The sequence below is a fragment of the Gymnoscopelus microlampas genome, assembly GCF_963454915.1.
Source record: "Gymnoscopelus microlampas genome assembly, chromosome: 13".
Taxonomy (NCBI): Eukaryota; Metazoa; Chordata; class Actinopteri; order Myctophiformes; family Myctophidae; genus Gymnoscopelus; species Gymnoscopelus microlampas.
The window spans coordinates 38,870,931-38,895,605 of record NC_139950.1 but is presented as its reverse complement, the minus strand read 5'-3'; the positions used below and the strand labels follow the sequence as shown (position 1 = coordinate 38,895,605).

Below are 24,675 nucleotides of genomic sequence, written 5' to 3'. Positions count from 1 at the left end.
TTAGAGGTGATGTTCAGCATTTTGAAGCAGTGTCCTCTCCACGTACGGCGGCTCGCTGCTGGTTGTGATTATAGATTGTTTCCTCCATTAAAAGTCGTTGCTAATCAAAAACATGTAGAGCTAGAGCCCTCAATGCCAGCGGTGTAAGGCATTTGGGACCGATGTCTGTTTTTTCAGAGAATTTCATCTCCAACGGTGCAATACAAATCCTTCCAGCCGTCCCTCTGAATCATGGCCCAGTTCAGATAATACAGTAGAACCCACAAAATAGAAGTCTTATTCATACCTATTCATCAAGTCTGACTACTATCTACAGGAAGTCCAATTTGACTGCAGTTCTCTTTATTTTGGTGGAAAGAGAACAGAAGAAATACTGGACTGAAAGCTAGATTTTGGCTGAACTTTTAGGCGAAGTGAAAACCTTGCACTGTGGAAGTGCCTTCTCCTCTGACTTCCCGCAGCAGTAGTGGTCCGTGTCATGCTGGCTATGATAGTGCAGCCATACAGAACTACAGTACATTACAGGGGGTTTGGTCTGAGTCATGCACACATACTCTGCCCGCCCACCCACCACTTTGACGTGGCCATCCAAAATGACAATCCTGGCGCCGCACTGTGCTGCAGTCTCTCTCTGCTGAAGAAAGTCTCTTGAAAATTGAAAATTATTTGGAGAGAACGGAAGACAACTATTTTATATTCTGAGATGAATAAAATGAGTGTCGGATGAGTTGCTGCTGTCTCACAGCAATGGCCACAAACCATGTGGATGGCTCAAGTTATCCATTTCAGTTGTTCTCAACCTGTAGGCCCCGGGCCCACTGGTGGCCGGTGAGGATATTGCAAGTGTGCCCCCAAATATTTGATAAAACACTAAGCTTTTTTTTTTTTTTTTAAGATTTTTTTTGGGGCTTTTATTGCTTTATTTGGAGAGGGACAGAGAAAGTAGTCTGACAGGAAATGGGGAGAGAGATGGGGGAAGACACGCAGCAAAGGCTGTCGGGAACGGGACGCGAACCCGCGGCACGCTGTCTGTTAAGGGATTTCAACCAAGGGTGCCTAGACCGCAACGCCACGGCCTAGGCCAAAACACTAAGCTTTTAATGATAATAAAACATCTTCTTTAAAGCCTTGAAAAGTACATTTTCATTGTGATCCTGCTAAATAGGAACTTAAAGTATATCCAATTCGGAACACAATCTACTCCTGTATTGATAAATCGTAACATGCTCTGAAAATGCTATTTATTATACCGTTGTTTTTTTTATTGTTTGGTTGGGGAGGGTCACTCTCTTCTTTTGTTCATTCACTTGAAGAAAGTGAAAATATATTTCTGTCAGGAGGGTCAAAACGTTTTATTTCAGAGTGCTTTAACTTCCTCCAATGACCCCTCATTCTAATTTAAATAATGAACAGACCCTAAATCAACGGGATTAAAATAAAAAAAGAATGTGTAATTACTTGATAGCCTGGGGCATTGACAGACACCCCCACCCCCTGCATAATTGATACATTCTAGCAGAGCAGTGCCACATAACTCAGATGAAACAAAAATGGTCTGGAAAGTTTCTTGCTCTTTCTTTTCAGGATGTATGGATTTGTATTTGTTGGATGTTTCTCGGTGGGACTGTAATCGTCCCTAAACAGCAATGTCAGTATGTCACAAAAGCTCTCACGCTAAAGGTTAAACTGTTTCCGCGGACACTCATAGAATTATCCATAACAAGAATAGATAGGGCTATACACTCTCTCTCTTTAACCCATTCAAACCGGGAACGCATCTCTGTCATTTTTTTTTCTTTGGGCTATTCAAAAATTGCAGATATACAAGCTCATTAATGAGCTTGTAAATCTGCTATTTTTTGGAAAAATCGTGGACAATTGTGGGTCTTTGAATATATATATTTTTAAAGCGAACGTTTGTAACTCAAATCTTTGCTAAATATTTTGCTTACAAATGTCTTCTAAATCCAATAAAAAAATAAAAACAGTTTTTAGAAATGTATATTTATTTCATAGCGCGGCACTCGGTGCCGTGCTATGAGCTTGTACAGTGTATCTGCTATTTTTTTATCTTAAAATGACACACAGATGCGTTCCCTTCCTGGTCTTAATGGGTTAAATTTGTTTACCTCAATGGTCTTTTTCTCTCAGGAAAGACTTCTTTCTCGGCACAGCCTTCATTATACCTCACTTAAGTACATTTCTACCTTGTATTCCAGGCTCTCCAACTCATCACTCGATCTAATATCTAATATAGCCCAGGCTCTCTCCCTGTTCCCTCACATGCTAAACAACAAACCCAGTTAAGAGGCGAGCTTACCCTGAAGCTTAGAGAACACTTAAAATATATGGAGGCACAGATGAGCCTGGACGAAGATGGATGCTCTGGTGGATGACTAGCAAAGCACGGAGGTGGGGAAAATAAAGAAATGGGGGCTGGGGTGGGTGTGTTGGGAGTACCCTATGGAGTCGTGCCGTATGAAGGGAGAAATGAATTTCTATGGGGAGCCGGGATGAGATCTCCTCTCCCCTGTGGTAAAAGCAGACAACAGATGTGGGCAAGCTGCCGAGAGAAAAGTAGAGAGCGACAGCCAAAAGCGGGGAAAGGGAGAGCAAGAGAATCAAATGGAGAGATATCTGAAATGCACCAGTGCTTCGCTGACAGCTGCATTGTAATGTCTCCCATACAGCCCCCTAAATAAGCCAGAGAAAGGGGCTTTGAAAATGTCATTCTGAATGACTGTTTGTCCACAAGGAGCTTGTCTTTAGGTTTATTATTACCCACATGGTAGAGGTACACATCATTAGACTCAATGCATGGGCATTACATACAGTATAGTAAAATGTATGTTTAAGTAGTTTTTCGGGTATCTGTAATGGTATTATAGATTTTAGTTAATGCATTTGCCAGTGGCCCCTCTGTACAGGAAGAGATCTGTGGTTTGCATAAACACATCTACAATGACACCAGGCTGCAGCAGTAGGATACAAGGAGGAGAAGTGTTACTTGTCAATTTATTATCCCACCCATAAAAACATGTGGTGTCTCCTGTAGGTTTAAACATGGGTTAAAGCAAAGATTGGGTTATTAAGCAAGGTTTTTGCTTCTGGTTTTGTCAGCTTAGTGTGCATGACAAGACAACCAACAGCGAGTTGTAAGGCACCACCCCCTGGTGAAACACCTGGTTTTATGGAGTCCCATTGGCTACTGTAAATGCCAATCAACATCCATGATATGTCCTGCCTATCTAGCTTCATGTTTTTACAGGAAACGCATAGATATGCATAAATACATTTTATGATTGCTAGCAGTGTCATTGGTTATTTAAAAGTCTAAATAAATTAAATAACTTAATAAATAAATAGTCCAACAATTCCTAACTCTAAGGCAGTGTATCAACAGTTAAAATATGTTTAAAAAAGGCTTCCGCAGTGCGTCAGTCCATTTTCACCCAGTTGTTCATGAGAAATGTGATGAAACGGACCATGGATCTTTTATATCGATCAGTTCACTCTGATGGGATTCAAAGTTTGTTTTGATTTATCGTCTTGAGTTTTATTGTGCTAAATCAGTGCATTCCAGGCTGGGTCTCAGATATCCTGTATAGACAGCCAACAAGGTCTTCTGTTGGGATACTGGCTCCCCTGAGGCGATGCAGAGAAAGATAATTGTCATTGTGGAGACCTGTTTGCTCCACTGCGGCTCTTTTTGCACCGTAAGCCCCAGAATTTTGGCAGTGCGTGTTGGACAAGGTGTTCTCCTGCCGTCCAGCATTAACGCTCCATTCAATGAATCAACCCGCACCGCCCACTTGTATTCAATCAAAATCATTATCGTTGTCATTTTATCTGATTTTTTTAAAGGGGTTGTAGCAGGAGTTGATTGGGGTCACGTCACATAAGATGGATTTAGTGGTTTTAACGCCACGCCCCATCCCTCCCCCTCCCCTCCTCCCTCCTGCAGGTGCAGATGGTGAGCAGCATCAGGATTGGTCGGAACGTCAACTACCGCATCCTGGACATAGACTGGTGCACGTCGGACAAGGTGGTGCTGGCCTCAGACGACGGCTGCATCCGAGTGCTAGAGATGGCCATGAAGTCTGCCAGCTACCGCATGGACGAACAGGACCTCACCGGTAAAATGGCAGTGGACGGGAAGAGGGATCGATACCAATCGATAGCTCTGTGTGTGTGTGTGTGTGTGTGTGTGTGTGTGTGTGTGTGTGTGTGTGTGTGTGTGTGTGTGTGTGTGTACAATGGCATTGTACATTAGACCAGGGGTCTTCAACGTTTTCAGCCCAAGGACCCCCTAGCTGAGAGAGAGATGAAGCAGGGACCCCCCTCTATATTGTGTAAAATTGTGTTTCAGATTCAACTTTTTTTGTTTACATGGTCTGCTCTTTTTTCCCTCTACAACTATACCACTTTGCCAAAAAATAGCCGATCTACAAGCTCACAACGCCTCGCGCTGCAGATCGGCTATTTTTGGCTAAAGTTCTCAGAAAAGGGATGCTAGGGTTCAAGTGGTTAAGGTAAAAAAAAAATCATATCACACAAAGATTTGGCGGACCCCCTGTAGTAACTCTGAGGACCCCCTAGGGGTTCTGGACCCCCTGTTGAAGACCCCTGCATTAGACGCAATTAAAATTGATTAAGTTAACATGCAATTATCACTGAAGGAGACATTAACGAGCCATCGACTAATGCTTTTAATCGTTGCTGCGTCTGGGGACCTCTGCCAGACCCAGTATGGTGTCCCTACCTTCTGCTCCCCCGAGCTGCCCTCACCCTCAAGGCATTCCTGCTGCTACAGCCATGGTCTGGATCCTTCACCATGGACATCACTCAAGTGTACGTATAACCTCTTAACATGGACAGACAGTCCCCCACCTACTCAAGTGTTTCACTAATAATTTACCATATTATTGATTAGTGACCCACCCCCACCCACTGGGAAACAAACGAATAGTTCTTCTGTTTTTATTTGTTATTTTACAATTAAAAACGCAGACACTTGGGACCTGTGAACCAGGAAGCGGTTAAGTGTCTTCAATCTCAACATCAGTATTGATGTCACGGCCGTCATGGGCTATCAAATGAGATGAGATGGTGCCATGCTACACACCCTAACACTCAGTTTAATGCGGCCATAAAGGAAATACCAATTACCAGTGTGAAGCGCTCACCTCCATAAAGCTAGGTCATCATGGGAATACAAAAAAAACATTACGCTGAAGAGGTCTGGGCTTTTGGGGTTCTCAGAGAGAGATGCCTCACTGTTTAACTGCAACTTGACGTATTATCCCCATTTAGCAGACCTTTTGCATTACTGAGCGTTTCCTTCCTTAACCACACACCCTCCTGCCCAATATCTAGCTTATAATGAAGATCTAAGTTATATTACCAGCGCTCTGTGGATGCCTCCTAACCTCAACATAAATATGAGATGAGAGCTATCTATTACTTCTCACCACCTCAGTTTGACTTATTTCTGACAGAGAAAAGGCTCTGAGCTGCCTATGGAACGAACCTCTGCCCACGGTTTACATGCTAGGGAGCACGGGATGGGCTTTGTCTCTCTAATCATGTGCTGAGATTGATCCCTCTCTTTGTTCCAGGGACTACATTGAAAAAGATGAGATAAAGGGCCTGATCCAGGAGCAGCTCAACGCTATGTCTAAGTGAGTTATGACTCCGTTGTCTTCTTGCAGCACAAGGGCTTCTTGGCGCACGCTAGGAGAGGAGTCTGATTGTGCCTTGTTTGTTCAGAGCTGGCCAGAATGTGACAGCATGAGTTGGTGTGTTTGTCGATTGTGTGTGTGTGTGTGTGCGCGCGTGCGTGTGTGTGCACATTGGGTTAATGTGGGTTTATGTACGTTTGGTTATAGTATTGCAGGGGTTGGCAACCTTTTTGACACAAAGTGGCATGTTTTCATTTTCTTGATAGTCAGTGTGCCATATCCACATTAAGCTTAATTACGACACCACATCAAAATTGTATATTGCCAACAGATTTTGATTGCCCATAGGCTATATAACACAACAACCTTTTTTTCTTTAGAAATATTTTCTTTTACATAAGGGTGTAATGATCATTAGACTCAATAACCCACCTATCTCCCAGACTCCCTCCCCAGTCAGAGTTATCAGTTTGAATGAATGTAGAATTATGTGCAGGATGTAATTTGCACATAGATGTGAGTAAACCTTTTTTGAATATTGATTTTTTTTCTCTCACACTTATGCCAGTGGCGCCCCTGCCTAAGGCTGCCTACCCCTGCTTACTGTATGCTTGTGGTTGTGTATTTGCTTTAGTAAATTCAAACAAGCATGCATGCACAGGTATGCAACCATGCAAGCACGTGCCTTCACAGGGTGTCTGTCTGCGGTAGGTGTACTGTGCATGGGCATAGAAGTGTGATAGAAGCTGTGTCCTTTTGCATTCACAACTCATGCCTTCCAGACGGGTGTCCTAGGCTCCCTCCCCAGCAATCCTTTGTCTTTAGACAGCGACGATGCCCGCTGAGCATGAGCTCTGCAGGCAGCTGACAGATAAGCGGACCCCCTCCCAGCATCGGCATCTGTATGTGCTGTGTGTGCAAGAAGCGTAATTGGCTGTAACCATGTTGTGACTGCGTGACTCTGATTGGCTCCCCAGCGACTTGAAGAGCGTGCTGCAGGACCCCGAGCTCAACCTGCTGCAGCGCTGCTTGCTCGTCTCACGGTGAGTCGTTGTCCCTTACAGTATATGGGGCCTCATGGGTAATTGTGTGTGAAATGATTGGGCCAGTTGACATTGAAGCACATGACACCATGAAGCAGTGGTGGGAAAAAGTACGCACATTTCTTACTTAAGTAAAAGTATCAATACTGTAATGTAGAAACACTCGGTTACAAGTAAAATTCCAGTAATCAAAATTGACTTGTAAAAGTACAAAAGTATTGGCATCAAAATACACTTAAAGTACCAAAAGTAAAATTACTCAATGTGCAGAATGTCCCATTTCACACAAGTTCAAAATGTATAAGAATATCTTTTGAAAATAGCAGACCTACAAGCTCGCAATGCGACGCATTGTGAGCTTGTAGATCTGCTATTTTCAAATGACAAAAATATATATAGGGCTGAAGTGGTAATCTATGTTTTGCAATAATAATAAAAATCGACAAAGTAACTAGTAACTAAAGTTTTCAAATAATTGTAGTGGAGTAAAAGTACAATATTTGTCTCTGAGATATAGTGGAGTAGAAGTAAAACTATTGAAAATTGTAAATACTCCAGTAAAGTAAAAATACCTCAAAATTGTACTTAAGTACAATACTAGAGTAAATGTACTTTACACCACTGCCATGAAGGTAAGACAGCACAATAATGCCTGATTTACACTTGGTTGCACACCAGTGTTGTTCACGAAAATAGTAGATCTACAAGCTCACAGCGTATCGCACCGTGATACGTAGTGAGCTTGTAGATCTGCTATATGAGACACCAAGTGTCAATCCCGCTTCACGCACCGCCTCGTGTCAGGTCACGGTGTGGCACAAACAACTCTCTGGGCGGTCAGAAAGCATGACATTGCGATGTCTGACAGTGACTTGAGTGATTTGTGTTCTGCTGTCCTCCTGTTTGGCTGACTGGCTGGGCTGTCTGTTTTGAGAAGTGCGGCAGTTATAATGTACTTTTTCAAGCCTAGTCACTTGTCAGTTGCTTTGTTTTGCCTGACAGATTGGGATGTAATAAACTAGACGTGGTGGTACACCACTCTTCTGCATCTCAACACAATGCGTGACAGGCGAGGAAATGTCAGCAAGCCCTCATTTCTTGCGTCTGCGCCCCAGTTTTAATTTCCCACCGGGCATGCACATATGCCTAGAAGAGCTATTCTGAGCTGAACTGTAATTTCTCCCTGTTTTTTTCATTGCATTATTAAACCCTTAATTTACCTGAGAACACCCAAGGTCCTTCTTTGTACAGAATAACACTTTCGATTTGTCTTCGGAAAGCTCTTGCGACGTCACCCCATCTACCCATTTGGACTTCCTTGCCTTTCTTTCGATCGAAAAAGGTAACCAAGCAACAGCTTTGTGTAATCTGCAAACTCTGACAATTACCAAAGGAATAAAAGGTCCGTCCAAACTAAAGCTAGCATGATGCCAGGGGCAAGGCGTGGGCTTGGACAATGGACGTGTGGGGATCTGTGGTCATTAGAGAACAAAGCGCTATGGTACAACACAACACAGCACGACAACAAAAATGCAGCCTATACTTACAGTACAGTAGCTAACTGATTTAATGGAGATCATTATCCACACTGGGTTCAACTAAAGCCTTGCTGTGGTGGTTGTGTATGCACCCCGCAGGCTGTTCGGGGATGAGTCAGACCTCCAGTTCTGGACGGTGGCAGCCCACTACCTTCAGTCATTTGCCCAGGCTCAACAACTGAGCGTACCCACGGCAGAACGCCAGGGTGAAGGAACCCAACCTGTCAACCAGAGCCATCTGGATATCTGCCATGACACCTTGTGCGAGAGCTCCTACTTCCAAGTAAGCAGAGAGAGTGTGTGTGTGTGTGTGTGTGTGTGTGTGTGTGTGTGTGTGTGTGTGTGTGTGTGTGTGTGTGTGTGTGTGTGTGTGTGTGTGCGTTTGCGCATTCAGGTATACCTGGTTTGTGTATGTGGCGTAACTACTTAAGCCCTATTTCAAAACCTATTTCAATGTTTTGAAATCTTTCTCCTATAATGACATGCCCAAAATAGGGACGCCAGGTTGAAAGTGGTTCTGCTTTTCTCCTAGTCTCTCACTAAGCCCAGTTCTTGAAGGAGCCTTTTGCGGTCAAATTTAGCATTTCATCTCCCTCCATACTCCCACCAAATTTGTTCCCTTGTCACGCTGACCCAAGTCAATACCCAGCTATGGTCGCAGCAATGAAACAAAAAGAACAAGAAATGTCCTTGTTTGTGCAGGGTTTCGTCATTGTAAAGATCAATGTCCCTCATCGATGACACAGCTGTGTCGGCTTGGAAATGGGGAGAGAGAGGCTGGTAGAGTGTAGAGCTTCGATAAACAATGCAGCGTGACTTTTTCAAACTTAATATCGACCACAGCAGCTCCCCCCGTACACTGTGTTGGCAAAAGTTTACCTTAATAGAACACTCGATTGATTGGCCCTTCCTCAGTTTTGTCTCTCTGCCTTAGACTGCCTGTTGGCATGGCAGCCACGCAGCCAACCAAGTGGAGACAGGACACTTCCACCCTGTTTGTTGCCTAGGTGACAGTGGAGGCTTTTAATCAAAGATCTGAGGGTTGGTGGAGCTGTCGTAAGTCTTGATGAACCCCACATTCTTCAATATGCAGTGTCATTGCGGCTCCCTTTCAGAAAGAAATTGAACAATGTACCAATAATTAAGTTCACATTTTTCGAATGTTCCGTGGTTTCTAGTTGGTCTAGGCTTTTGTTCCACCAGACGCCCATCAGCATACCCTGGTTTTCTAGGAAAGAGCATTTTGATTATTATCTTTTTTTTCATGAGAAAGGATGGCCATGAATAAGAAATGTTACTTTTAGTTGCTTCGAAACACTCAAATTTCCAATTCACAGCGAAGGGACCACTTGATTTCTTTAAGCTTTTAGAGGTCTTTCTGTTAATGGATGTTCTAAAATAATAGTGTTTTATTCTTTGTAAAAAGATTCTCTGGCCTTTCAAAACTTGAAGTGTTTGCGCTGTACTTTATTCCTCCTGAATGTTCTGCTCCCTGTTAATGAGGGAACATGCAGTGAACAGAAACATGTATTTAGCAAAGAGCTACCCAGAATGCTGTCAGTGATGGCAGTCTCCACACACACACACACACACACACACACACACACACACACACACACACACACACACACACACACACACACACACACACACACACACACACACACACACACACACTAGCGTTTTAACTAACACAAGTTTTCAATACAAGCTGCTCCAAAGTTAAACTAAGTTCATTTGGTATCTCTGTGAGGATTTATTACAATGGCTGTGCCTCAGAGGAGAATTCATCTTCACAAAATAATAACGCATTTCTGCTTCATGATTTTCAAATGAACACACACACACACACACACACACACACACACACACACACACACACACACACACACACATACACACACACACACACACATACACACACACACACACAAGCAAACACAAACAAACAAAAAATAGGGCCTGCCTGTCTCTCACCCCCTTAATTGGGGTGTTGGTGTCTTTGGCAAAGTTTACTCTTAACCCACACACACACACACACACACACACACACACACACACACACACACACACACACACACACACATACTTCTCTTTTATGTCTTTGCCCCAGTCCTGTCATGAACTTCACGCTTTGTAAAAATCTGCAGTTTTATTTTGTTACAGTACTATTGTTTTGCTTTGTTGTGTGAAATCATCGTTCACTCATTTGTTTGAATTCCATCCGCTCTCTAGCAGGAGGGAATAGGAAATGTGATTATGTCGACACGCAATACTGTAGAATACTGAAAATAATAAAAGTCTCCCCTCTTACCGCAGGCACATGCCCCAAAAAAAATATTCAAAAGATATTCATTCAAATATCTCTCCCTCTCTCTCACACACACACACACACACACACACACACACACACACACACACACACACACACACACACACCTCTATACCTTGACACATGTGATCATTCCCTCAACCAAGCACGCACCTTTGATCATATGTCTCTATTAATGTTTTTTTTTTTTTGTTAAGTCCTTGGTGATACCAAATTTGGGTGAAAAAACAGGCATGTGTCTAGAAATGCTTAGTTTTGAGTGACAAAGTGTTGAGTGTGAAGTGACTAGTTTTGAGTGTGAAGTGACATCATCTTGATTAACTCCCGTTTTGCAGAAATTCCAGTTGGATCGAGTTCACCTGCAGGAGGTGAAAAGGTCCAGTTATGAACACACCAAGAAATGTGCTGACCAGCTCCTCCTTCTGGGCCAGGTTGGTACCACACTACCCATGCTCCTTCCTTAATCCTTATAGACACAAGGGGCCCTATTTTCAGGACGCAACTTAGCGTCTGGCGCTATGTCTTACCTTGTGCCATGGTGGGTGTGTCCCAGCGCTATTTAGCTATCATGCGCCAATCGCAACACCGGTGCTAGACGCTAAACAGCCCTGGATTATTCATAGGTGTGGTTTGGGCATTACATTAATCAAACCAGTCAGAGTGTTGACCGCCCCTACCTTTAAGAACAACGAGATGCAGTGCTATCTTTCGTGCATTTAACCCATTGAGACCTGAAGCCGATTCTACGCGTCCCTAAATCTCAACAGTATTCTGAAAAACGTATGTTTCTATATCAGTGGTGCTCAATCTTTTTCATGTCAAGGACCCCCAAAATTACATGTTTTTGGCCGCGGACCCCCATCAAAATATTTTGTTCCAGAGACCCCCAGAAGCAAAGATTTGAGTTAAAAATGTTCGCTTTAAAAATATATATATTCAGAAGATTTGCACACATTTTCACGATTTTTCAAAAATAGCAGATATACAAGCTCGTAGCGCGGCACTCGGTGCCGCGCTATGAGCTTGTATATCTGCTATTTTTGAATAGCCCAAAGTGTAAAATAATGCTTTTTAGCTCAAATCTAAAAATGACACACAGTTCCAGGTCTTAATGGGTTAAGTGGCGAGCTCAAAGGAGCACAGAATGCTTTCCTAGCATCCTTGTGAAAGCATACGAGCGGGAGCAGTCGTATCGGCATGCCTCATTAGGGCGGGCCATACTTTTTTTTTTTTGAAAATCAAAAAAGAGGGGTGTTCAAATGACAGATTTTGGCATGTAGAACACAAATCTGAAGAAATGTTTCAATTCTGATAAACCTAACCTACATTTTTTTGCAGTTGATTATTGTAAATTTTTTGATTAATTTGCGATTTTCTTCTAGAAGAAAAAAATATTTTGGGAGGCTTTTATAAAGAATTCCTGTTCAAAATAACAGATGTTGGCATGTAAAACACAAATCTGAAGAAATTTTCCAATTCTGATAAACCTAACCTACATCAATTTGCAATTGATTATTGTCCATTTCTTTGATTAATTAGCGATTTTCTTCTCGAAGACAGAACTTAAGATGGGAGGCTTTTATAAAGAATTCCTGTTCAAATAACAGATGTTTGTGTGTAAAACACAAATCTGAAGAAATGTTTCAATTCTGATAAACCTAACCTACATACATTTGCAGTTGATTATTGTTTTATTAATTTGTAATTAATTCGCTCAGGCCAACTGCAGCAATAGCAACTGCGGCTCTGATTGAATCATCACAGAAGACACCCTATGAAAAGTGATTGATAAAAACAAGGTCAAGATAGCACAGGAGAAGTTGATACGAGAGCTGGGGGATGAATTTGAGGAGAAGTGCAGGAAGGAGGGGGGGGGGCGTGTGAGTCCTGCATCCTCTTTGATGGACGGATTGACCTGACCAATGTAATGATGGAAGCTGAGGGCAGTGACCAATCTTTTCCTGCAAAGATGAGGGAAGAACATAGTGTTGTCAGTGAGCCTGGCAGCAACTATATGTTCCATTTTACCCCAGAAACAGCAACTAAAGAGGAGTCACATGCAGTGCAGATTGCTAAGGTCCTTTTTGCTTGGCTGAGAGAGAAAGGTTTTCATAAGACCTTGTGGGCCATTGGAGGAGACTCAACAAATGTCAACAGTGGTGTAAAAGCTGGAGTATTGTGAGGAAGCTGGAGCTGCACATGGGAAGACACCTGGTCTGGTTGGTGTGCAACTTACACACTGGTGAACTGCCCCTCCGCTGGCTCATTGTTGAACTTGAAGGTCCTACTCTGTCAACAAATTATCTGGACCAATACTAAAGCTCCTTGATTCAGCTACAGAGTTGGATATCAATCCAAAATTTACCAGGATCTCTGATGGCCCTTCACTGATCAAGCTGCCTTACAAGGTCATTCAAGATTTCTCGACTGATCAACACTATGGCTATCAAATTGTTTGTGCATTCGGAGACAGAGTGGTTCCTACAAGGCTGGATCTGTTGGATATTGGGCCACAATGGGCCAGTAAACCACAGCCACCGGCTCACCACAGCAAACAGACTTCTCAGGCTCTTGGTGTCAAAGCATGGACTGAGAGGAAAGAATCAGAAAAATCTGCAGTTCATTGTGGAATACATCATTGGAGTGTATTATCCATGTTGGTTCAATGTGAAGATCAAGGAGTCCTGGATTGAAGGGCCTAGGCACATCCTGTTTCAGCTGGACTGCCTGAAGTCCCAGAGGAAGTAGGTACTGGACATTGTGATGCCAACTGTTAGAAGATCTGCTTGGTATGCCCATAATGAATCCACCCTCCAAACACTGCTGAGCGCTAAGGATCAGAAGGAGAGGATTGAGGGGGTGGAGGGAATCCTGGCCATCAGGGGAGAAGGAGACCCAGACACTCAGCTGGGGGACTCCTCTGTAAGAACCATAGGGACAACTGAGATCAATTATGATGCTTCCAGCATTGGTGGATTGATTAGCTGGTCAGAAGGTGTGTCAGAGCCACCTCTCACTTGCATACTGAACACATCGGAGATGAAAAACTTCATTGTCATCCCATGGAGGTGCCCAACTGGCCCTGCCACACTCAGAGCATTGAGAGGGTTGTCAAAATGGTGACTGAGGCTTCTTCTACATACTTCTCTAAGGAAAAGAGGGATGGAGGGATCAGGACTCAGGAGACCAGCAGGAGACTGATGTCTAAGGCAAAGCGTCAAAGCAGGACTTGTACAACCTAGCAAAGTTCAGGAAGTGATAATTGATCTTCATAATTGTATCCAGTGATATACATGCACTTCCATTGTGAATAAATATGTAAGTTTGATTTGGCTTTGTCAATATAAAGTATTTTCCTTATGTCTTTTAATATCCTAAAATGAGGCTAAAAAGGGCAAAATTAGTCATTTTGAAGTACAAAATAATGTAGGTTAGAGTTATTCCACCTAAAAAATAATGTCACATTTGAATTCCCCATATAAAAACACATCATTTAGACACCCCACATGTTAGGATTTCCTTTGGATTTTAATATCTTATAAATTAATTAGAACGGGTACAATTAGCGATATAAAAATGCAAAAAAATGTAGGTAAGAGTTGTCCTATCCAAAAAATTATGTCATATTTGAACTCTCCATCAAAAAACACATAAAATAGACACCCCTCTTTTTTGGATTTCCTTAATATTCATTTTAGCACCTGAGTATGGCCCGCCCTAATGCCTCATGTTCAGTAGACATCTGTGATATCTTGACATATCAACTAATATTCACATTCTCAGTTGGCTATTATATATTAAAGCATCCCAATGTGTTATGTTTCTCCCCCTTTCTCTTTCCTCACCGTGACAGCCTGACAGAGCTCTCCAAAAGCACACCGAGTTGAGAGACATTTGTATGTTTCACTTAGTTGGGCGCTACTGCTGCACAAATATATCTGATCTCCAGACTTGCAACGCATTGCTCCGCGATGCTTTTTGAGCTTGGAGATCAGATATTTTCATGCGCACGGCACACAAACTACTATAATAGAGGCGCTCCATACTGCTCGTCTAACAGGCATAACGGCGGTAACCTTTTCTGTTATTTCATAGGATTAATGAAGCATTAAGTGCTTGAAATGCCACCTCTATTGCTGAGCATACAGTAAGTGTTGTGTTCAGATCAGATGGATTGAAACGGGTTGAGCAGGTGTTGTTGCTTTTTTACTTCTTCATGCATGCCAGGAACGGGCTGAGGAAGAAATTTCATGGCTGCTTATATCTAACCTTTATATGTTACCATCACTTATAATACTTCTACAATGCATTATGATATTTGACAGCTTAAGAGCCTAAATGTCTCCACTAGGCCTACTAGGCCTATTGTCTTGGTACAGCCTATCTTGTTATGGTTCAGTTTGTCCTTCAGGCAGATACAGTATAACTATGATCTCTGCCCTGTGCCTGAGGCAGAACTACCGTACCACTGACATGAGTGTTAATGTACTTCTGACCATGATATCATGTACATAAAGCATAATCATCACCACCTAGAGTATTGTCTCGACTCCTATGTGCCCCACTAAATGCTGATTGATCCAGAATTCCACGACAGCGCGCTGGGAGCCCTATTTGGATATTACTGTATTTACAGAGACGGATAAGGAATGTACGGAGGATGTATTCACAAACTTCTTACATGACTGTTTGAACACATAAATATTTCAAATGAAGGCCGGCTACATATGGAAATAATGCTTCTCTTTTTCTCTCGCTCTCTCTCTCTCTCTCTCTCTCTGCGCGCGCGCACACACACACACACACACACACACACACACACACACACACACACACACACACACACACACACATCCAACCTCCTCAGCTGTGTATCATGAGAGCCTTGTGATAGCAATATAATAAGACCCCATCCTATTATGGGGGAGTGAATGCTGCCCCCTCTATACTCTCCTGTAATTCACTCCCATAGAGAATGGAGTCACTCACTGTCCTCTCACCCATCTCATTGCCATCCCTCCTAATCACTGCTGCAGTCAGCAGGCCGTCTGGGTTCAGAGGGACCTGTTAACAGCAGAGAGGAGGATAGGTCAGCCACAGCAAAAAGCTGAAGAGTGCAGTCCCCTTAACCCAGTAAGACCGGGAAAGCGTCTGTCATTTTAGATTCGATTTTTTGTCTCCGCCAGGCTGAGGCATGGTGGAGAGTATGTTTTCACTTTGTCCGTCCGTGTGTGTGTCCGTCCAGCTTTGTCCGTCCGTGTGTCCGTCCAGCTCCATACATGGGCACATGGTCTGTGAACACCTAATATTGGTCAAGCTTCACGTGACATCACAATATGTAATATAAATTGGTAAGACAGAATTAATCAGGAACAGTTTTACCACCTCGCCTGGCGGAGGAGACCTGTGCTCCGAGGAGCACATTTTCTAGTTATAACTATTATTTTGTTCTTTGGCTATTCAAAAATAGCAGATCTACAAGCTCATAGTGTAGCACCGAGTGCCACGCTATGAGCTTGTAGATCTGCTATTTTTGAAAAAGCGTGAAGATTTGTGCAAATCTTTGAATATAAGCGAACATTTGTGAAATATTTTGTTCCAGGGACCTCCAGAAGCAAAGATTTGAGTTAAAAATGTTGTTTGAAAAAATATATGTATTCAAAATAAGATTTGCACAAAATGTTTTTCAAAAAAAACCACAAGATTTTTCAAAAAATAGCAGATCTACAAGTTGCGCTATGAGCTCGTATATCTCCTATTTTTGAATAGCCCAAAGTATAAAATAATGGTTATAGCTAAAAAATCTAAAATGACCGAGATGCATGCCGTCCCCGGTTTTAAAGGGTTAATGGGCAGCCTGTTCGGGGCCAGTGTGCACAGCGGGCCCTCCGTGAACCTGTCCCTCTGCCCTCACTCCACAACACATCAACAACAACATCATCATTTGAACCATATGGTTCCATGTGTGTCCCACTCCCTGTGTACCTCAACTCTTATTTCTCCCACTGCTCTCCTAATTAAATCTTTCTCTTTCAGTGTCAAAACTTTTAAAATCGCTTTTTGAGACCCAGTTTCATAGACTTGATTTCACCTGATTTTATCTTTTTTTTTACTTATCTTTACTTATTTACTTGTCTTACCCTTAGCTAGCAGCGAGGCTCTAATGTCTTATTTTATACTCGGTTGCTCGCTGTGTCACACACCAAAAATAGCTGTTCTTCAAGCTTGATGCATTGTGAGATAATATCGGTGTGCGACACCAGCACGCAACTTATTATACTCAGGGTCCCCACGGTCATGAAATTCCTGGAAATATTTTGGAAAAAAAAATAAAAAAATCCAGTACTGGAAAAGGTTTGAAATTGATCAAACATCATCAAAGGTCCTGGAATTTATCAAGGGTCCTGGAAAAATATTTGGCTATGCATTGTTTTTGGCTATTGATTTTGTTAAAACAAAACATTTTCATAAACATGAATAATATTACACGAAATATGTAACATAAGTAGTTTTTCGCCGAACGGGCTGTGTGACGGCAGCCTAATGTATGTCTCAAACTTTATTTTTGCTACACTGCCTATCTTTGGGCATTCTACATAGGAGTAAGAGACACATTATTGCGCCGAATGATTGTTATATAGGCCTGGAAATTGGGCTAAATATTCTGGAAAAGTTTTGGAAAAGTTTTGGAAATTCATTGCTAAAAATGTGTGGGGACCCATACTGTAAGCCCCCTCAAGGGTGGTGAGGTCAGTCAGTTTGTCTGTCAGTCAGTCGGTCAATACAGCAGTTTTGTCCCAAACAATATCTCAAAATGTATTGTGCGGATTGCCATGAAACTAGTGTATCCATGCTCCCTGGAGAATAAACCATATTGATTTGAGTGACCCCAAGACCTTTCCTTTAGCACCAGCCTCAGGCCAAAATGTCATCTCTGCACGAAAGACACTGTATCTAGAATGGAATGGGCAGAGTGCCATGACACTTTCCTATCCAACCCTTTGGTCACACACAAGATATCTCGAAAACTGCTACTGTATCTGGGGTGTTGGGAATAGCACAACCATAACGGCTAAAACAAAGAACAAAGCTTTAAAACAAGTCTAACAGCCTATCAGCCCTGTTTTAAAGTGTTGTTAGTTTTTACTATTCTTTGGTTCATCTTAATATTTTCATCAAATTGTACTGCTTGTTTTCTTCAATTGTTCCTGCAACAACTACAGATCCAATAGCCTGTGGCCGATATGCTAATAAAGGGCTTAAAGTTTGTTAAAGTGAAGAATCGGCTTCCTCACTTCCTGCATATGCCAATGGTCAATGCCCGTGTACAATTTCAGATAAACTGGTCAACCCACTGAGAGTTTTGTTTATTTAAAGCTGAAATAAACATGTTTTTCACACATAGGGCATAGAGGGCCACAATGGAGATATAATTAACAATAGATGCCAAAAGAAAGAATTGTATTTTGTATTTTCATGTCAAAAGTTTTTAGAAAATCACAATAAAGGTTACAAAAAACCATTGCAGCTCAGCTTTAATAGTAGGATGCTTTGTACAGTAGCTGTTTTAAAGAAGTGCTCTACTAATAAAGATTATGATTATTATTATTATAGACGGACCGGGCAGTGCAGCTGCTTCTGGAGACGAGCGCCGACAACAGCAGCTACTACTGTGACTCGCTGAAGGCCTGCCTGGTGACCACCATCACCTCCTCAGGGCCCTCCCAGTCCACCATCAAACTGGTGGCCACCAACATGATCGCTAACGGCAAGCTGGCAGGTACCGTACAGTTCTTTCAATTATAGGGGTGCAACAGGGTGGGGGGGAGGGGGGTCTAAATATCCACAGAGTTAGTTACCGTCATCTGCGTTCAGACATCAGCTATTCATCATGTGTGTGTTATCTCGAGGGCTGTCACGATTATGACATTTTACTTGACGATTAATTGCCATACAAATAATTGCGATTAACGATTTAATTGTGTGGCATTTAGGCCTTGTAAACAAGAGATGCACGGGGGCAGATATGACAAGAACTTAAATACACAATTATTGTATTATTACCAAAATACAGCATATTCAATATTTTATACTCAATACTTGTTATAGAATAGTGTAAATAGCCGATCTACAAGCTCACAACGCGTCGCGATGCGACACGTGAGCTTGTAGATCGGCTATTTACACTATTTTAGAAAATGTTTCAAAAGTTATGAACCTTTCTCAACATGGAAACGATTGTGACGATTATGCAAAATAATTGCGATCATCTCAAATAATTGCAATTAGGCGATTATGTAATAATTGTGACAGGCCTCGTTCTTTCTCTATCTTTCTCTCTCTCTGTCAGAGGGTGTACAGCTGTTGTGTTTGATCGACAAGGCGGTAGACGCGTGTCGCTACCTGCAGACCTACGGGGAATGGAACCGTGCTGCGTGGCTGGCCAAGGTACGTATCGCATTGGTGTGTGTGTGTCTGTGTGGGGGGGGGGGGGTGTGCGTGTGTTTGCTGAGCCCTTGATGCTTATGTGTGTGTGTACATGTGCTCCAGGTTCGACTGAACCCAGCGGAGAGCTCGGACGTGTTGAAGCGCTGGGCGGAGCACCTCTGCTCCCCTCAGGTCAACCAGAAGTCCAAGGCTATCCTGGTCCTCCTGTCCCTGGGATGCTTTCACAAAGTAGGAGAGATGCTGCACAGGTAATATCCATCTCTCTCTCTCTGTCTCTCTCTGTGTCCCTGGCTGCTGTATCCATCCCTCTCACGCTTTTTATCACTCCGATGCCCTGATCATCTCTCTCTGCTCTTTACAACGGCACACATTTTTCTATTCACTCATTCATAGTAAACCTTTGTTGAAACTCTTCGTCCTTCCGCTGATTGATTTTTCCTCCTTCTGTCACCTCTGGCCCTCATCACACACGCAACCATAAACGAGTCCTACGTGATGTCCTTCAGCTTCACATTGTGCCTGTGTGTGTGTGTGTGTGTGTGTGTGTGTGTGTGTGTGTGTGTGTGTGTGTGTGTGTGTGTGTGTGTGTGTGTGTGTGTGTGTGTGTGTGTGTGTGTGTGTGTGCGTGCGTGTGCATCAACTAGGGATGGGCATGAGTGCTCGATTTAGACGTCGGTGTTTGTTCAATGTATGGAGTAAACGCTTCCTTATCTCTTTTGTTGAAAATAAAAATAAAAAACATAAATCTAAATGTGAACTAAATGTTAAACAACACTGTTCTATATTAAAAGTGAGACACATTGCTGTATCTGCTATCTATGACTGATCCATATAGCAAAATAATTAATAAAACATTTGTATGTATAGGCAGACTTACACAGCAGCACACTTGAGCAAGGCGGGTGGCACACAGCCTAGGCCAGCCTACTGCACAGACACCAAATCAGAGCTGACATCGCACAAAGAATCATATCTGTTTCTTGAGTTTGAGTACTTGAACACGTAAATGACTTAACGTTTTCATCCCTAGTGTCTTGTGTGTGCTGCATCTTGACAGCTCTCCTTCTGAAAAGCCCTTGGCAGCAGAAAGACTTGCTTTCATGGTGAATTGAAGAGCAGGGCTGATGTATATGCCTTAGGGTTCTCGGGTAAAATGCAAGGGATGATGCCAAACTCTGACAATAGCTTTCTCATTTTCTCCCTCCATCTCTGTCTTCCGCTCCCTCCGTCCCATGGGCAGCATGAGGTACTTTGATCGCGCTGCGCTCTTCATCGAAGCCTGCCTGAAGTATGGGGTGATGGAGGCCAATGATTCCTCCAATATCCTTTTTAGCAAACCCATTACTGGACCCCAAGGTCCATTCCTAGCCTGCACAATGCACAATACACCTCCCCTGTCTCACTATCGCTATCATTTCCCCAGAGTGCAATGTATAATAAAAATCTATTTCAGCCCAATAGCGCAGTGTCATCAAAGCTCTTAAGTTCCATCATGTGTTCAAGTGAGATTGAAAGCATGAAATAGGGGTGCTTTTTCAATTGTGAAAGCTAGCTCATTCTTAAGCCTGATTTATACTTAGCTGTGTGATGGTGTCACGCACAGCAAATAGCTGATCTACAAGCTCACAACGCGTCGCAGCGTAATGCGTTGCGAGCTTATAGATCTGCTTTTTTTGGTGAGCAACGCCTCATAAAATATAGTTTAATGAAGCCTTAACTGATATCTAGCAAAAAGAATCTAGCAAATGTTTTTGTTTGAGGATGTACTGTGTGCGTGTTTATCCGTCACTATCTATTCTCCTTGACACACTCGTGCACATAAGCTCATAGGCGCGGCATTCGTGGACTACGCCCGCCTGTTACGCACCCTGGGCCTGAGGGAGGGCGCCGCGCTGTGGGCGTCGCGGGCCGGCGAAGCAGGGGAGAAGCTCATGGAAGAGCTGTTCCAAGGAGAGGCGGTCACGCCTGAGGCCGTGTCCGGAGAAAAGGACGCCGAGCCGTGCCCAGAGAGCATCGAGTGACCACAAGGTGGTGTTGGGTAGGTTTTGGAAGGAGAAGTGAACGATATGCAGTTGGGTGTTTTGCGGATCAGGGCGTAGGTTAATCATCCTTTTCCATCCTTGCCTCGGCCGTTAGAAGAGGAAGAGCGTAGAAATGTGCATTGTGTCGTCAGTGATATCCTCATCGGGGAGGGCAATGTGATCTTCATCTTTATATCAAGAGAGGAAGGAGATGGCTGAGGAGGGATTTCCTTCATGTTGACTTGTCAGTCTGTCACTGGAGTCTGCCTGTGGCTTTTAATGAGCTTGATGTTTTTTTGATGTTTGATTTGAACAGTGTCCCCAGTGGTGTCCATCAAAACGAAACGGATCATTTCCTCAGTGTGTGTGTGTGTATGTGTATGTGTATGTGTATATATATATATATATATATATATATATATATATATATATATATATATATGGCAACATATACACACACACACACACACACACACACACACACACACACACACACACACACATACTGTAAAATCATGAGTGTTAAAATGGACCCTTACACTATCCAGTGTCTGTTTGTGGATTTGTGCAAAGTCGTTTGACATTTTAAAATGGTCTGTTTGTAAGCTTTATGTTCAAAGTTTATTCACTTAAATATCTTGCCACTGTGTGAAAAAATATTTCCAAAGTGCTACTGTTTGCTTGTTGTGTAGATGTGTATTCACTTGGTCATGTTGTGCCCTGATTTTCAACCCCAAAAGTTCTATTACCACCTCCCTTTTCATTTTGTAAATGCACTCCCTTCTAGTGTGATCACTAGCCTACGTCGTGACTGAATTTGAAAGAGAATTTATATTTTTTTGCACATTTATTTTAACCAAATGCACATCCACATTGTTTGAATGACAATGAACGATGTTGCCCAGGCGGACCATACGGCTCGATTTGTACTTAGTTGTGCCCGGGTGTCGCGCACTGAAAATAGCCCCTCTACAAGCTTACAACACGGCATTGTGTGCTGGTAGAGCTATTTTCAGTGTGCGACACCCACACCCAACTAAGTATAGATCAGGCATAACATTTGATCTATAGTAGTAGTTAGTACTGTATACATTATATCTACATGTGAGGGACCACAGCATGGTTGCTGCAGCCGTTACTTTGGTAATGCAGCGCAATGTCCTCTATTCAGCCTGGCTCCGCTGTACAAACACAAAACACACACACGCATGCACACACACACAGGGGAGAGGGACCGCTGTTTTCTAAAACAGAAAAAAGTACCTGGTACAACTTTTGCCCGATGGAAAACCAAAAAGGGCAAGTAGAGTTGGGTTTAGTTGAGCCGGTAGCCTGCAGTGGAAAAGCACCATGAACAATCACATTATTTTGTTTAGCTGTGGAGGGTTTCGTTGTTGTCATTGTTAATTTAGTTTTTACATTTTTATTAGAAATGCTGGTTAAAAAAGAATAATGCACTTCTGTGGTGTGTGTGTGTGTGTGTGTGTGTGTGAGTGAGAGAGAGCGTGTGTGTGTGAGAGCGTGTGAGAGCGTGTGCGTGTGTGCGTGCGTCCTGAGGAAAGTTGTTGTAATGTCTTTTCTTTTTTTTATCAGACCACTGAGCTACAATTTACATAAGCAAAATCATATCCATAGTCAACACAATGAACAAACTGGAGCCAACGTTTCCTCTGCTCTGTGTTGTATAGAATTAACATGGAAAATATCTAAAGATAAAAAAAGAAAACTTATCTCTGTTGGACCAGGCAATGTGAATAATATTTTGTGAATGGTGGATTGTGTGTTTAAATGCATAATTAAGATGTTAAGTTGTTGTTGTGCATTCAGATTGTAAGTGCATCCTCCTTATCCATGGGACCTCAGTGTGTTCTGTTCCAGAAACACCTATTCTTCTCTATAATACTGTTGTGACCCCCAGGCGGTGTTACCATAGCAGCCCTAGCCCATATACCCATTTCCTATAATGTTTTCTGTAACACAGGATTTCCACGAGGCCTAGAATAGTTTCACACTATCCAACTGTTAATCCAATCAAGTACTGTGTACATGTCACTGTATACCTTCAGCCTCAATCATATTGTGCAGTATTGTAAAAGCAATGTGTACTGTGCTCCTTCCTAATCATTAGTCACTGTTTTTGATCATATTGTTTTGCTTCGCTTTGTAGTTAGATGATGAAAAAAAAATACAGAAAAAAAATACAGCAAATTGCTGTAATGGGGTCCAAAAACAAAAAACGATTTGACCTTTTTCAGTGTCTTTTTTTGATGTTATTGTTTACACAGTGACCCATATGCCTGCTTTCAGCTTTATAAATATTCTGGGGGGAAAAGATATATGTATATATGGATAGCAATAAAACAAAATCTTAAACTACTTATGCATATACACTGGGGTGTGTTTTTTCCTATCTAATAATCTCACCACAAGATGTCGCTCCTGCTCTTAAAATACAAGAAGCAGAAGACAGTGTGGCTGCAGTGCAGATCTTTGCCTTGTAAACCCTGACAAAGCTTTTCAGTGACGGCAGCTCTGCTAAAAAACACACATTATATCAAGTGTTGTGTGGAGTTATGCTCTTTTAATTTCAGGCCAGGTAGACTGAATGGGGGAATGGAGATCCATTTATCAAACTGTCCCAGAAGTAGTGAATTGGTTCCTGCCCGCTTGACCTGTTCCAAGAATGAATTACTCCTTTCCTGCCCGGTGGGACGGCCAACAGCTGGCCCAACAGCTCACTGCCCAGGTCTTTAATGCCCAATTCATGCTCCCATCGTACGACTGTGTCTCTCACGCAAAATGGCCGATTTACAAGCATACAGTGCGTTGCGGATGTGACGTGTTGTGAGCTTGTAGATCTGCTGTTTTTGCCGCGCGGCGCCGTCTTACGCCGAAGCATGAATCGCGCTTTAACAGTTACCCTCAGATTTATTCACTGACGTCCATTCTGTTCCGTTCTCCCTTTCACGAAAGCCAGTACACAAAGAGAGGGAGGGAGGGAGGGAGGGGGGGTGAGCAGGCTGAAACAGAAGGCCAGTCAAATGGGCCGATTGTGTTCTTTCTAATGGCTTTTAATGAATGACTGCCGGAGCTCAGGTCCAGCCGTTAACAGCCAGGACATCAGTATGCATGGAGTTTGCAGGGGCCGAACCCCAGCAGTTCAAGTCTGTGCCTTTTAGTTTGGACAGCGCCTCCCATCTAAGCCAAATCACCCTTGTATTAAAGCCCAGTATTTAAGTAAAAGAAAAAACAATGGTCTGTTGCGTTTTTTAAGTAAAACAAAAACAAATGGTCCTTTGCGTTTTTTTTACTTGAAAATCAGTCATTCACATTGAGCGACACGGTCGTGCGATGGAGTAGTCTATGATGAATTGGATTTAACTGTTCCCCAGCTATTCCAGCTCGTTGGTTCCCTAGCCTCACTCTGTGTTCCAATATCTGCCTATTTCATACTGGAGGACAGCTGGGAGGCATGGGGCCAACACACTGTTCTGCCGTACAATACCTTTAATTGGGTTTTATTTTCCCTTTGCTTGTTTTTTGGAAGACTTTGTAATACAGACATCTAAAGAAACCCATTCATCTGCTTCTTGGTTTTAACCTCTCGGTACC

General features: G+C 42.7%; 1 protein-coding gene across 2 annotated transcripts in view; it reads left to right on the top strand.

Moving 5' to 3' along the window:
- wdr11 (WD repeat domain 11) overlaps positions 1–23,435 on the top strand; it is a 95,657-nt gene extending 72,222 nt beyond the window's left edge. The window contains exons 19-30 of one of the 2 annotated variants that reach the window (XR_014602080.1): positions 3,965–4,136; positions 4,743–4,851; positions 5,619–5,681; positions 6,659–6,724; positions 8,362–8,545; positions 10,930–11,025; positions 18,209–18,374; positions 18,945–19,042; positions 19,145–19,290; positions 20,283–20,365; positions 20,864–22,534; positions 22,592–23,435. Coding sequence is in view for 1 of the 2 variants with exons in the window: in XM_084076315.1 (XP_083932441.1) it covers positions 3,965–4,136; positions 4,743–4,851; positions 5,619–5,681; positions 6,659–6,724; positions 8,362–8,545; positions 10,930–11,025; positions 18,209–18,374; positions 18,945–19,042; positions 19,145–19,290; positions 20,283–20,365; positions 20,864–21,063 (1,383 nt within the window). In the remaining variant the exon portion in view is untranslated. Of the gene's footprint in view, positions 1–3,964; positions 4,137–4,742; positions 4,852–5,618; positions 5,682–6,658; positions 6,725–8,361; positions 8,546–10,929; positions 11,026–18,208; positions 18,375–18,944; positions 19,043–19,144; positions 19,291–20,282; positions 20,366–20,863 lie in introns of both variants that reach the window. The other variant, XM_084076315.1, reaches the window with a different exon arrangement.
- Positions 23,436–24,675: the final 1,240 nt, after the last annotated feature.